Here is a 14816-nt window from a genome sequence, read left to right as displayed (position 1 = left end):
TTTTTTTGGACCTACCTCCGGGTGCCCCGGTGGAGGTCCTATAAATTAACCCATGTCCGTTCGTTCGTCCGTCCGTCCGTCTGTTACCAGCTTTTCTCAGGATTGGCTCATTAGTTTTTTCTGATTTTTTGCACAATGATGCAAAATGGCAATGCCCAGAACGTGACGGAGCCCGATTTTTGAGAAAAAATTTATTTGGGCAAATTTGGGCCAAAAACTACCTAAAAATAGGGTTTTTTGGACTTTGTGCAAAATCCTGTCATTACTTTTTCCTGATTTTTTGTACAAAGATGGAGGGCAAGATTGTCTAAAGAATGGCTGAAGTGGTTTTTCCCGGAAAATTCTTATTCGCCTTAAAAGACGGATTTTCGTATTTTGGGGAAATTCCCTTTAACCAAATAAGAAAATATAGCTTTTCTCAATGTTGACTCATAATTTTTTTCTGATTTTTTGCACAATGATGCAAAATGGCAATGGCCAAAATGTGACGAAGCCAGATTTTTAAGGAAAATTATTTTGGGCAAATTTGGGCAAAAAACAGCTTAAAAGTTTTTTTGGGCCTGAATGGTTCAAGTGATTTTCGTATTTAGGGAAATTCCTTTTTACCATTTTACATTATTCAACACACAAGCTTTATTTTTCCATTCTGAATTTTTGTACAATTATTGTCACTTTTTTCTTATTTTCATCTGATGTTAATCATTAGGTAGGTCCATTCAGCATGTTGCTTGTTTCTTTCTACTTCTTCATCTTCAATGAAGCTCTCAAACTCAAATAGGATTAAGCACATAAGATATTCTTATAATTATGAATTGCTGTTTGGGCCTTCGCTATGATGGAGTGCATGACGTAATCTGCGTGTCAAAAAACTTGCTTTCTGTTGGCTGATCATATTGGGCGTTTTGGCGTTACCACCCTCGAAGCAGCGTGCGCCTTTATCATTCCACAACTCTGTTATCATTTTGAATGAGTTAACAACAGTGTTGCTCGAATCCCTCAGATCCTTGGTTAGAAAAAGCTATACCTGTTTACTTTTTTCTTGCCAGATTCAACAAGCCATCAACCAACAAAATTAATACTGACATCAAAAAATTCACACGACCTTTCCACTAGACACTTCTGCCATTATGAAGATGTTCCGAAATTAACCAATCGGGTTTACAATCGGAATTCCTCTGGGAGTTAGCGAGTCGGGAAATGTGAAGTTACGTAATAGGTAATACATAATTTTTCCGGGGGTTAAACGTATAAATAAAATTGAAATGGTTTGTTTTTTTCTTCATTATATGTTTAAGTTTCCATTATCAAAATTCTAGAAATGCTAGTTTGTAGACCATATTAGAAAATGGTTATATATTTAGCAAAATAAACACTTACAAAAGCTATTACTTACTATTTTTACCCCCGCTTTTTAATCAGCGTCTTCTGTGGGCGTGATATCAGGCGGAGACCAAACGCCCTCATCGTAAGATTCTCGGGTCGTTTTTTTTGTTTGTTCCTTTTGTCGAGTCTGTTGGTCCTATTGTTAATGCTAAATCCATAATACACGATGACGTCAATGTTTGGCGGCATACCTGAAAATAAAAACAAAAAGATTATCATATTATTTTTGCATGAATTACGCTACCTTATACGTCATTATAAAATTATACAAAACGAAAGCGAATCTAGGCCGCCTAGAGCGCAGGCCCTAATATTTTTTCTCTCGCGGTCTTCAGGGGAAAACGAAAGTGATCGATATTCTTCGAAGGAAGAATTTGCCAAACAAACCCCTAGACAAAAAGATGTATTTTGAGGTTGGGAATGGATTCTGCGAAGATGAAAAAATTTTGACTCAGGAAAAAAGCTGGTGTTTTCCGAAATCTGAGAATCGCGATAAGATCCTCACTGCACAATAGATCCAAAAGGGCGCCCTCATCAAGGAAGATTATTTGCTTTGGTCTCAGAAGTAGTTAGTAATGTTTTCTATTGTTTTCGATGGAAAATGGTAAGAAACTTAAGTTTACAAGTGTCATTTAGTTTTTGCTGGCTGATAGAATGGCAGGATCCTGGATGGCTTCCCTAACTGAAAGGATTTACCCATAGCCACTATTTTGCAACCATGAGAATCCTCATATCGAATAAAGCATCTTCTGAAAATTTCATTCTTCCTCATAAATGCGAAAATGAAAAACGAAGAAGCTTTTGTTTTCTGATCATCTTTTTAATCTGCTATGAAAGTGTTATAAAATTCCTTATAGAAAAAAGTTGTTAAAATGTATGTCATTTTATCTTAATAATTTTGTAAACTACGTCACAACCACAGAGAGCGCTGACTTTTAGTTTTAGGACTTGTTGTCACTCGTTTGGTTTCTGTAATAAAAAGAAAGTTGTCATTGTGAACACTTTGAACATGCTTAAAATCGAGGTACTTCCACTTAGCTGCTTGTATTTAAAAAAAAATTCTTACTAATTTCTTTCAAAAACAAACAAAAATATTACTACTTCCCAAAGCCGGAGACCAAACCAAATTATCTTCCAAGATGATGGCTTCCAACTTTTGAATCTATTGTTAAGGCTGTCTAAAATGGTGGACAGAGTTGCTAAAAGACAGAGGCACCCGCTGCTTCATATTTCGCTTGATGTGAGCACGATGAGTTATTTTTTTCCTCAATAATTTTTCCTATCTGTCATTCAGTGATTCAGGGGGTATTGGGTCATTACCAGTTAGGGTTAGGGTTAGGGTTGGAGCTCGAGAGTCATAACATGGGGCTGAAGGCCCTCTTAGGGGCACCGGTAGGGTTGGAAGCTTCATCTATATAATACCATCAACTGCTCTAACTTGGGACGATTAATTGAAACATGGGACTGTTGATATCTGGTCTGTATTTTCACTTATTGTTAAATCTCTTTGACAACAAATTTGTTTTGATAACTCCACCAAAGTTTATCAATCATACTTTCTGTCATAACCAGTCATAACATGTCACGATAACTTTCACTGATAGTGTGCCTTTTTAACTTTTTTGTTTTCATTCAAAATGACTGGACACCGATTGGTAGAGATTTGTCAGTTCTGTTTAATTTCTTACAAATTGCGTATTCTGCTGTGCGACAATGGCTCAACGGATGAAGCGTTAGTTTCCTAATACGATGGTCTTTCTTTGGCGTTGGTTCGAATCCCACTCGGAGCCATAATAAGATTGGGTGAAATTGATAGACAAACGTGATTGACAGGTATGAAATCTCAGTCAGAAATGAGAAACTAAGTCTCAGAAAGCCAAAAGAAACAAGGTAAAGTGAAAGATAGGAAAGGGAAAATAGGCCGTCGTGCTCTGAGCATTCAGCAAAATGTGCTGCTTCAAGGGTGGTAACGCCAAAATGCCCAAAATGACCTTTCAACAGAAGACAAGTTAGTTGCCGCACCAGTTACGTCATCACAGCACCGCGCTACAATATGGATATCAATATTTATAAGAATATCTTATGTGCTTAACTTCAATAGACTTTGAATGTTTCATTGAAGATGAACAAGGAGAAAGATAAAAAATGTGCTTGTTAATTTTGATAAACAAGTTTGTTCTATCATTGTTGAAAGTTTCAGAAAATTCTACTGGGTAAAAAAGACACAAACATAATTATTTTATCAGTGCTGTTACAATTTTTTTTATTGCTGCTTACAGGAATTCGCCAAATGTTCCTAACTGAACTTGCATCGAGATTATCTGCCATAGCTAAGTTCTACCATTTTAGCGCTGTCCGAGGATTGAGCCCAGAACGCACACAGAACACCTGCGAGCTCCCGCACAGGTGAAAAACTTTTTTAATTTGTCAATCATTTTCTCAAACGAACAGTACACAAAGCAATTCTAGCTTTACAATAGTGCTGCGAATCATCATTGGATAGTATTCAATTATCATTATCCCTTATTTTCATTTCTGGAACTTAAAAAAAAAAAAAGTTGTATTTTTTACTGCTCTATTCACATACTTGATTGGATATTGATTGATTAGATATTATTGATTGGATTGATACCAATAATCAATAATTGATATCCAATCCCTTGATTGGTTATCAATTGATCATCGATTGGAAAAAATTATTGTATCACGATTGAAAGTCTGACTTGACTTGCGAGCAAAGCAAAAGAATTTATCAAAAAATAAACTGGCGCTTTTAATGAAATCATAAAAAAACTATATGAATATTATATATAATTTTGAACCATAGATGATATAAGATTTGAACTAAGCCCAGCTAAGCCAACCTCAAAAACTAACTTGAAGAACAACTTCCCAAGAAGAAGATCTATGGGGGAGAAGACACCTGGATCTGCGTACTGCCGGATTGGCCATTCCCCTTAAATTTCACCGCACCTCAAACACTGACCCATTAACATTTGTTGTTCATATGACAAAGGTTCGATCTCAAATCTAAAGTGCCTTGGTAATAGTAAAAATCCTTCACTTCTATTCTTTTTGTGAGATTGGTTCTATGGAAATATTGACTACTGCTTCGTATGAAAAGTGCCTAATCTCAATATCAAAGATAAAAGTTACGGTATAGCTATTGATTTTGTAAAGCACTAATTTTTAGATTGAACTATATATTGGTCATATAAACAACTATGTGCAGAATTATTTTTCTTTTGGATGTACTCAAGGCCTAACAAGTTGAAGTGCTCTCTCGGGAGCTAAAATGTCAAATTTTGGTTAGTTTATTAGCTCCATTACGCATTAGATGGCTACTGCACGTTTTTGTTTCAAGCTTTAGTTTTTTTAATTGTCTTTGGAACTTGATTGAGGTAACTCTCTTCCTCAATGCTGCAAATACATCCTCTAGATGACTGATGTTGTTTTTACTGAAAATTTGATTTCCTACTGTGACCAATTGACTGTGGTCTCCTGGAGTTTATTCCTTGTCAGCTAATTCAATAAACCTTTTGCTAATCAGGATGTCATATAGCCTTAGAATCCAGGCGTTAAACTTTGTTCATGGTCTGGTTTATTAATGTTTTTAATTGTTTATTGTTTAACCCGTCACACTAGGAAATCAAACTTTCAGTAAAAACAACAGTATAGCCCTAACTCTTCATACAAAATTTACAAGAAAATGTATATTTGAATTTTGTACACAATGTTGCACTAAAGCTAAAGTCCTGCAAAAGCAGGACAAAAATCAGTCTGTTGAAGTTTGCAAAAAAAAACGCCACATAGAAGATCTTCAATATGTGAATAGAGTAGTAGTAGTAGTAGTAGTAAAAAATACAACTTTTATATTTTTCCTTTTTTGCCAAAGTTCCAGAAATGAAAATAAATGGATAATCTGGGATAATGATAGTTGAATACTATCCACTGATGATCTGCCGCACTATTATAAAGCTAGAATCACTTTGCGTTCTCTTTGCTTGAGAAAATGATAACGAATGATAATTTTTCACCCGTGAGGGAGTTCAGGGGTGTTCTGTAACGGGCTGGTCAAATCCTGGAACTGTGTAGGTTGTTATTAAAGTTTTTAAAATGGTAGAACTTAGCTGCAACAGATCATTTAGGTGGAAGTTGTTGGGATTTTTACAAGATTCTTGACAGAAAATCCTTTGTCTGATTGTCACTCAAATGATGACAATGCCAGTATTAATTTTGTTAGATCTGACAAATAGATGTTTGTGAGTGCACTTTATAATTTTGATTCCCATTGAAGGATCATATTCTAGTTTTCATGTTACTAGATGCTGTTTTAGAGCTTTAGAGCTAACCTGGACAACATCAGTCATCTACATTATGTATTTGCAACAACAAGAATGAGAGTTACCTCAGCCAAGTTCCCAGGACAATCAAATTAAAATTGAAAGCTTGAAACAAAATAAAACAGAACTGCCGTAAGATTGTCTAATATCAACATCCCTCCTCTAATTCCGACACCCTTCTTTAGAGAAAAGAATAATATGAAAGCTTGAATCACTTATTGAAAAAGGATTATTCCTCTCTGACCACTAAGCAAAGAAAAGCAATTTCAACCTTTCTATAAATTTCAGCTGATAAAAAGGGTGTCGGAATTAGAAGAGGGGTGTCGACATTAGACCAAGTTACGGTAGTGCTTTGATTTGTTAAGCCTTGATTACACGCTAAACTAAAAATAATTCTGAACATGGGTTAGTGTTTGAGGTCCAGCAAATTTTCTGGGAAATAGCCTATCCAGAACTGCACAGATCTAGGTGGATGCCTTCTCCTCTGTGGATTTTTTTCTTGGGAAGTTATTTTTCAAATTAGCTTTGAAGGTCGGCACGGGTCAACTTTTTCTCAACTTCAGTTGAGCTATAATCTGAGAATGTCTGTATGTATGTCTGTCTGTATGTCTGTCTGTATGTATGTCCGTCCGAAAACTTTAGGGCAGGCTGGACACTTCAAAAAAGGTCGGATTTGGCTGAAATTTGGCACACTTGTTCCTTGGGTAAATATCTGGGGGTGTTTTTTTCATTTTTTGAAAATTTTGATTTTTGGGGCCTGGGGACGAGTTTTTCGCCAAAACGAGGCTAAAACTTTGGGGCAGCCTGGACACTTCAAAAAAGGTCGGATTTGGCTGAAATTTGGCACACTTGTTCCTTGGGTGAATATCTGGGGGTGTTTTTTTCATTTTTTGAAAATTTTGATTTTTGGGGCCTGGGGACGAGCTTTTCGCCAAAACGAGGCTAAACTTTGGGGCAGCCTGGACACTTCAAAAAAGGTTGGATTTGACTGAAATTAGGCACACTTGTTCCTTGGGTGAATATCTGGGGGCTTTTTTTTCATTTTTTGAAAATTTTGATTTTTGGGGCCTGGGGACGAGTTCTTCACCAAAACGAGGCTGGCAGCCTGGACACTTCAAAAAAGGTCGAAGTTGGCTGAAATTTGGCACACTTGTTCCTTGGGTGAATATCTGGGGGTGTTTTTTTCATTTTTTGAAAATTTTGATTTTTGGGGCCTGGGGACGAGTTTTTCACCAAAACGAGGCTGGCAGCCTGGACACTTCAAAAAAGGTCGGATTTGGCTGAAATTTGGCACACTTGTTTCTTGGGTGAATATCTGGGGTTGTTTTTTTTCATTTTTTGAAAATTTTGATTTTTGGGGCCTGGGGACGAGTTTTTCACCAAAACGAAAAGTGTACCAAATTTCAGCCAAAACGGACAAAGTATATTTGCTACCTAATACTAAATATTTGAAATGTTACAATTGGGCCTTCTAATAACGGGAAAATCTGAAGTTGAGCCCAGTGCGGTGCGCACGTTCGACTATTTCCTCTATTGCTCAAAATTTAGTTATTTCTCATTAATTAAAAAAAATGTCAATTTCATTAAAAAGCACCAGTTTATTTTTTCACAAATCCCTTTTAAGTTTTGTGGTACATTTTTGGTTTGCGAGTCGTTCAAACTGAAGCTCTTTTTTTTAAATCTCTCTAAAAAGAGTGAGGTTTGTGCACATGAGACGTCAACTTACAGTATTTAAGTAATATCATGCAGCCAGGAATAATATCATGCTGCTGAAACTGAAACCATGACATAAGCAACATTTGTAAAAGCTCCTGCCATTTTCTTAAGAAATGAACCATGTTTTCAATTGTAATTTACTATTTTTTTTGCAATTATAATTTCAATAAACTATTTGTGCACATAGAAAAAGTATAAAAAAACTCCACAAAAATGTGCAAATCAACCAATCAGATGCCCTCACATATCCTTGTTGTCAAGGCAAAAGGGAAAATCTCAAAATTACTATCTTAGAAAAGTGAGAATTTTGCTATAAGATAAATCTTTGTCAATGAGATTCAGCCGTGAGTCATTCATGTGGATGAATCTCTCCTCTATAAGATGAAAGGGCCAATTTTATTGTCAAAGGTTCTCAATATGCTGAGAGACTCATTTTGAGATTGGTCCTTCTGTTTTGACAATGACGATGTGCAGGGAAAAATTTCCTTGCAGACAATTTAGTCGGACCAGACCGTAAACCAATATAATAATAAAATATGCATTTTCTCTTTAACTCTTTAACTGGGGAACTTCAACATCTCCTTATATTAGATAATATTGCTGATATGTATCATGATTGGAAAGTGAACTTGAAATTTTGCCCAGTGATGTATAGTGATGATGCAATTTAACTGCCTAGTCCACTAATTCATTTGGTATTTTAAAGAAAAATATGAGGCTTTGCAGGATCATTTTATCAGTGTCTGGAAACCCAGCTAAAAAGTAATAATCAGTAGCTTAAATATTGAGAAGGACCATAACCCATAGAATGCAGAGGGTCCAGCCCCAAGCATTTTCAGCCGGGCAGGGGGGGGCTAAGGAAAATAGCCCCGCCTTCACAAAGTAAAATATCAAAGAAATTTTGCATGCAAATTCACAATAAATTTCTTGCGTCGAAGGCAATCAATTTATCCTTATTATTAAGTTCTTATCTGTCTCTGTACAAAATTGATTCAAGTCCTCCTTAACTACTATACACCCTTGAAATAACGAGCTCCAGAAGTCTTCTCATGTATTATTTAGGAGTTAATCCAGAACATAAAAAAAGTTGCAGAAAGACAGAGACATTAGAGAAGCTATGAAGAAATATGATGGAAAGCAAAGGTACAACAAGTTCTATAGTATGTGAGACAAAATCTAATTCATTTATGAAATTGGCATATTGTCTCAAAAGTTTAGGATCGTGACTCAAGATGCAAAAAATACCTTTTTTGTAAAGATTGTATTTCAAGCTCACATAGGTATGTAAAGGAGGTGGATTTTAAATTGCTCTCTAGAAACTTTTTGGAAAAACGGTAATCTTTCTCACTTTGATATTGGTTTTGTGTACGAGATCAGGGTCAACTAGGATTCACAGAACAAAAGCAAATTAGAAACTTCACATTATGGTCTAGCTAGAAGCAATAACAGCTGAGAGAATAGCAAGTAGCTTTTATTTACTGAGAGATATTAGTATACATTAAATTTTCAATCAGCAAGAAATGTCTACCATCTGATTTTCTGAATTAATGTATCTGTCTTTCATTTGATTCATGTTAAACTTAAATTTTTATATTTTTAGTTATGCTGGTGGAGTTCCTGGAAGGTATGTCGGATTAATTTATGTGATAAGTTTCTATAAAAATAATCGTTTTTCAGATTGTGTTTTATTTCTAGAATTGCATCCTGATAACAATAATTTGATGCTTAGAAATATATTTTATCATTTTGATTTCTGGTGTTTGTTGGAATTGCATATGCCTGCTAACAATTATTTCATCATTTTTTATATCATCACTATATATTACTGTCTTCTTTCACCTCACTTGACCTAATCTGACTTGGAAATAAATTTTTTTTTCTAAACAGTATCATGGATGACGATGATACACGAGCCATCAGCCCTTCCAATAACCTCTTTCAACAGAAACTGGAACAACAGGTAAGACTTGACCATGACCAATGTTAATTTAGATAATAGTGTCAATACATGTCTCTACTCCTGCAAACAAAATCATTTTGACCTTGTTAAGAATCAATTACAAAATCAATGGTTGTAAAGGCCGGTCTCCACCTTGAAATAGGCGACAGTTTTTTTTTAACCTTTTCTGTCTGAAGAAAAGATTACGTCATAAAAAAGTTTCGCGCGAACAAAAAAAAGTTGAAGGAAGTTCTACTTTTTTCATCCGTTACGTCGATTTTGACCAATGGAATTGCTTTATTTTTTGAACCGTCCATATGACCTTATAAAAACGTCGAAAAGCTTTTGCTCATGTTGGATTCTTCTGTTATGTCAATACCACGTCTCCAGAAGTTATTGATAGAAAATGAAGAGCTATAAAAAGGAAGAGCGGTGATGAAAAGTCTTTTGGAACACTATACTTGATACTGCAACTTCTGAGGTAAGTGCGCTATGATCAGTATACCTAAACTCTAGCTTTTTTTTAGAGACAACGTACTGCAGCGAAGCAAAGGCAAAAAAGGATGGGTTCAGGTAAAAATCTTTTTCAATTCATTAAAGAATTCAAAAGGGGCTAGCATTATTCAAGGCTGAATCTTGGGGGTCACCCAGGTAAACGAAGGTGACAGTTATGCTTTCACCTCTTTTGGAGCTTCTAATTTTGCTAATAGTCACAAAAATCATAAAAGTACTAAAAACCTCAAATAAATGTTGAAGATTAAAATGTTGGCTCTATTTCCCTGATTTCCAATTTTCTTCCATGTAGGAGCCAAGCCAATTAAAATAACTCACTGTTCATCCTCTTACAGGTATGATGCAGGCTAACGACAATTTGAGACCACGAACAGCGGGAAGTACGAGACCTCGATCCGCAAACAAACAATGGCAAAGTAGTGGAGTTAACGGTAAAAATGTTTTCTAGTGAATCACCTGTTCTACTTCTAGTTTCACAATTTTCACGTGGTCTAATGAGTTTATGCTATCTTTGAAGTTTACTTAGACAACTGGAGTGTTTGAAAAGCTCTACTAATGAAAGTAAAATTGTACTTTTCCGTGTCGATTGAAAAGTTTTTCTGTCGTTTGATTGCAGATGGAACAGGAATGGTGAATAGTGGATTCGTTTCGGATAATCCCAATTCCAATCACGTTAACAATGAAAATACGGACGAAGATGGAATCCCCACTGAAGTAAGAATACATTTTCATTCTAACACCCTTCCCTATTATTTCGTTCCCCTAACAAACAAAGGGGAGAGATTTATTTTTAATGCCGGCTAATTGACAAGCTCCTTTTTTATTCGTTTTGCCTCTTCATCTTATGTTATTGTAACGCTTTTGTGTAAAGCTTTATCACACAAAGAGTACCATCAATAATTAATGAAGTTAAGTAGGTGAAATAACAAAGCTTTTGGCACATTTTCACGACCACTTCTTAGGTTTTTTTCTACTAAAGATATCCCAAGTACAATTTTTTAAAGTTTGACTTTCTCAACAAGAGAGAGATAAAGAAGGGAAGATGGCATATTACAAACGTCTGCGTTACATGGGCACACCCGATTCTTCTCCTGTAAGCCTCACTTCTCTTATATACAATCTTTTCCCTTCCATTTTTTTCATCAAGTGAATATTCTTCTTCTTTCCCGTTTACAGATTGTAGATGGAGGTATCCGTCAATCGCGCAACTCACCCATCAACAACACTTCCACAACTCAAATCGTCGACTCGTCGGACGACAATGGTGATGATGACGACGACATCGAATCTGCTGAACTTCCTGTCGTTCAACCTAACGTCCGTGCTGAACGCTCGGCCTCCCCTTACCGCGATGCCGCTCCCGTAGATATCAGACAAGGGTCTGACTCCAACGAAAAAGTAATTGACTTTCCTTTCCTTTTTCCCTATCTTATTTAAGAATTTCATCAATCTCAAATCAGAGTTGGCTTATTATTTTCTTGATCGAACAAAAAAGTGAAATATTTTACTTTTGTATTGCAGCTACAAATGAAAAATACGTCCAACGATATTGAGGTTGGAGACGTCAACGAATTCATATTAAGGTAAACTGATAAAATCAGTTTTGTGTTCTTTAGATTTTAAGTGTTTTCGCCTACTTTGAGGTTTTAATAATTTGAAGTATACAGGTGTCATCAAAGGTTTCTCTAACTTGTATCAAACCCACACAGGGGGGGGGGTATTTTTTATTATGGAAATAAATTTTTCTATATGGTGGTCGATTTCTCAAGTTTACAGTTTCCATGAAACCAAACTGAGTAAGAGTTTTGTCTACAATAAATTCATCTAACTAGAAATATAAAGTTTCCAGTGTTTTCTAGATTGATCTTTGATAACACAATTAGGAGAATATGAACTTGTTTTACTTTCTGATAATTAAAACATGCACCTCATCTTGTCTGTCCACCCTGTACAAGAAGGTTACTCTGAGCTTACAAACCCTTTTCTCATTATCTAAAATGAAATAGTAGAGTTAGGTGCATGCTAAGAATATTTCTCCTGCTCTGCAATGTGAAGCCTTTCCGTGGAAAGGAAAATTAATTCGCAAAATTATGCACGTGCAATTTAATCTGAAGTTCAAGTAGAAGCTTTCTGCTGACTTTCTCTTAAATAATCAACTTGTTTTTGTTTACAGACCAGCACCACAAGGCCAAACGATCAAATGTCGAATAACACGAGATAAAAAAGGTGTAGATAGACAGATGTTTCCGACGTACTTCTTACATCTCGAAAAGGATGATGGGAAAAAGGTACTTTATTTTACAATCAAATGTGTATGTGCTGTAGTGTATTTACAGAAGTGAGAAGAAACCTTTTAATAATTTATGCATCTTTAGGTATTTTTGTTAGCTGGTCGAAAACGTAAGAAAAGCAAGACCTCCAACTATCTGATTGCGGTTGATCCGATTGATTTATCCAGAGCTGGTGAAAATTTCGTCGGCAAATTGAGGTAAATCAATTGTTTTGTTTTCAAACTGCTGTTTACACTTTCCTGTCACGTGACATTAGTACTAATAGAGAGTATTTTTTATTCCGCTTATACAACTACTCAAGTTATCAACGCGAACCCTCGCTTTAATAACAACCCAATAACAAAATTTGACATGAGGTAATTTTCAAAAACCCTGCTTTTCGCGTTGATAAATTGTCTCAATCATTTTCCCGCCTAAGTGTAAGCATAGTCATTATAAAAAAATTTTTATAATGACTATGGTGTAAGTGAAATAAGGTTTTTTCCGCTTTATCACAGGTCAAATCTAGTGGGCACCAAATTCACATGTTTTGATGGCGGTAGAAGCCCTAAAAAGGGTGGTGTTCTCACAGACGGTTCAAATCTTCGAGAAGAACTTTGTGCTATTATTTACGTAAGCTTTTTATTTTTTATTTTTAATGCTTGTAATTGATCTTATTTTACTTTTGGACTATTTTCTTTTGTTTGAGGATATTTTTCCTGGCCATAACTCGATGTAAGGTAAAACCTTTCCATATCTTTTTTCAGGATACAAATGTGTTAGGTTTCAAAGGACCACGAAAAATGACAGTTGTTATTCCTGGAATGGGTTTGGATCATCAACGCGTACCTATTCAACCACAAAACGTAAGTCTATCTTTGTGAGGTGGATAACTTTGCCAAATATTAACCATTGAGGTATAACAACGAGTTTCTTTACATTTGCGCTTCTTTTTAGGAAAACGAATGCTTACTAGAGAGACATAGAACGAAACACATGGAAAATCTGATTGCTTTACAAAACAAAACTCCTGTTTGGAATGATGGTACGTACCTTCTTTTGTTTTTATTTAAGGTGTGACTGGAGTATTATTCTCAACTTTGATAATGCCCTCCCGCATGATGTTTTTCTGTTTGTCTTTGACTAAAAAATATACCTTTCATAAGGTCCAAATCACCTATTTATCGCCCATTTTTGACTTCTATCGGTAACATTTCGATACTTTAAGCATCACTTCGTCTTTTTTAGATACACAGTCGTACGTTTTGAATTTTCATGGTCGCGTCACTCAAGCATCAGTGAAGAATTTTCAAGTGGTGCACGAAAATGACCGTAAGTCTTTCTTTTTGTTGGCCATACCTGATGAAACAGGAGTGCTTAACATAGGGAAGGTCTGCATATCAAGCCAAGTCTAATTATGTGTTGACTATATGTATTCTTTCTAATGTATGCCAGTGTATGCAATAAGAAAAGTGCCAATCTCGTGTTGCCTAGGTAGCCTATTGATTGTTTCATCGATTTAATTTTTTGTCACTTGTAGAGGATTATATCGTGATGCAGTTTGGACGAGTTGCCGATGACGTGTTCACCATGGATTTCAACTACCCGCTATGCGCTCTTCAAGCCTTCTCCATTGCATTAAGTAGTTTCGATGGAAAGTTAGCATGTGAATAACGAACAAGATAGGAAAGAAACTTTTGACTTCTTGAAATCAAATCAATCGATAGGTATAGTGTTAGATGTCCATCGGGGCACGACATCTTTGGAGATATGAGGGAGGCTTCTGATTCAAGGACATGATCCATTTACCAAACAGGATTTTTCAGTTCACTAACAGACTAACGCTTTACTGGTAAGGCTTAAGTTCGAGTTTAATGATCGTCAAAATTCATGGAGGAACGTTTTGTTCCAAGTGAAATCTTATCATAGAACATTTTTTTATTTATTTTAGATAATTTCTGCTTGACCTTTCTTTCATTCTTTTGCGTGAAAAGTGCAGCATTTCAAAAAAACAGTCTATAAAAAGGTGTTCCTTTTTAATGAAACCCTAACTATTCAGTTTAACTATAATCGATTTGAAGGGTTTACAAAACAATGCGCACGAACTATTATTTCAAGAACTCGTGTTTAGCTTTATTCTCTAGACAACTGATGGGGTAAGATGAATTTTACCAATTTTTTTAGAAATTTGATGTTATTTTGTATATGTAATTGTGTATTTTTAAAGTTTAGATTAGTCTGTCATTGTCAGAACGCGTGTTTCGCACAAGAAATAGGTCACGACGACAATCGGCTGTGCTAAAAAGTTTTGCAAAATATTTTACGTTTTTATCCTTTAGCATCGAAATTGTTATTGTATTTACCAAACAATTGTAAAATTTTAAATGAATGATTTTAAAGATATATTACTATTATATGAAGATTTTAAACAACTCTCTGCTCTCTATCATACTCGCATTCTCCCTCCAGTACAGGAAAGTGTTTGACCAATGTAAATGAAGTGAAATCTAACCCAATCTCAGACCAGCCTAGAAATATTTTCATCACAGAACAGGTCCTGATTTCCAGCTGGAGATAACTTGGGGTTTAGAACAGATTACCACAAAGATTTTTTGTAAGAACAGAAGACGTTTTTCTATGGCAGCCCAAATG

General features: G+C 35.5%; 1 protein-coding gene across 2 annotated transcripts in view; it reads left to right on the top strand.

Moving 5' to 3' along the window:
• Positions 1 to 14584, top strand: part of LOC136799359 (tubby protein-like) — a 24703-nt gene extending 10119 nt beyond the window's left edge. Inside the window, exons 2-16 of one of the 2 annotated variants that reach the window (XM_067056067.1) lie at positions 8505 to 8585; positions 9043 to 9066; positions 9330 to 9402; positions 9909 to 9954; positions 10230 to 10325; positions 10511 to 10608; positions 11071 to 11292; positions 11416 to 11477; positions 12068 to 12182; positions 12270 to 12382; positions 12683 to 12797; positions 12932 to 13030; positions 13122 to 13209; positions 13413 to 13496; positions 13705 to 13930. In XM_067056067.1, coding sequence (XP_066912168.1) covers positions 8560 to 8585; positions 9043 to 9066; positions 9330 to 9402; positions 9909 to 9954; positions 10230 to 10325; positions 10511 to 10608; positions 11071 to 11292; positions 11416 to 11477; positions 12068 to 12182; positions 12270 to 12382; positions 12683 to 12797; positions 12932 to 13030; positions 13122 to 13209; positions 13413 to 13496; positions 13705 to 13838 — 1395 coding nt within the window. In that variant the 5' untranslated portion in view covers positions 8505 to 8559 and the 3' untranslated portion in view covers positions 13839 to 13930. Of the gene's footprint in view, positions 1 to 8504; positions 8586 to 9042; positions 9067 to 9329; positions 9403 to 9908; positions 9955 to 10229; positions 10326 to 10510; positions 10609 to 11070; positions 11293 to 11415; positions 11478 to 12067; positions 12183 to 12269; positions 12383 to 12682; positions 12798 to 12931; positions 13031 to 13121; positions 13210 to 13412; positions 13497 to 13704 lie in introns of both variants that reach the window. The other variant, XM_067056068.1, reaches the window with a different exon arrangement.
• Positions 14585 to 14816: the final 232 nt, after the last annotated feature.

This window comes from Clytia hemisphaerica, unplaced genomic scaffold (assembly GCF_902728285.1).
Source record: "Clytia hemisphaerica strain Z4C2 unplaced genomic scaffold, Clytia hemisphaerica genome assembly, whole genome shotgun sequence".
NCBI lineage: Eukaryota > Metazoa > Cnidaria > Hydrozoa > Leptothecata > Clytiidae > Clytia > Clytia hemisphaerica.
Note: the sequence above shows the minus strand (reverse complement) of the source record. Positions and strands in the feature narration are given on the sequence as shown.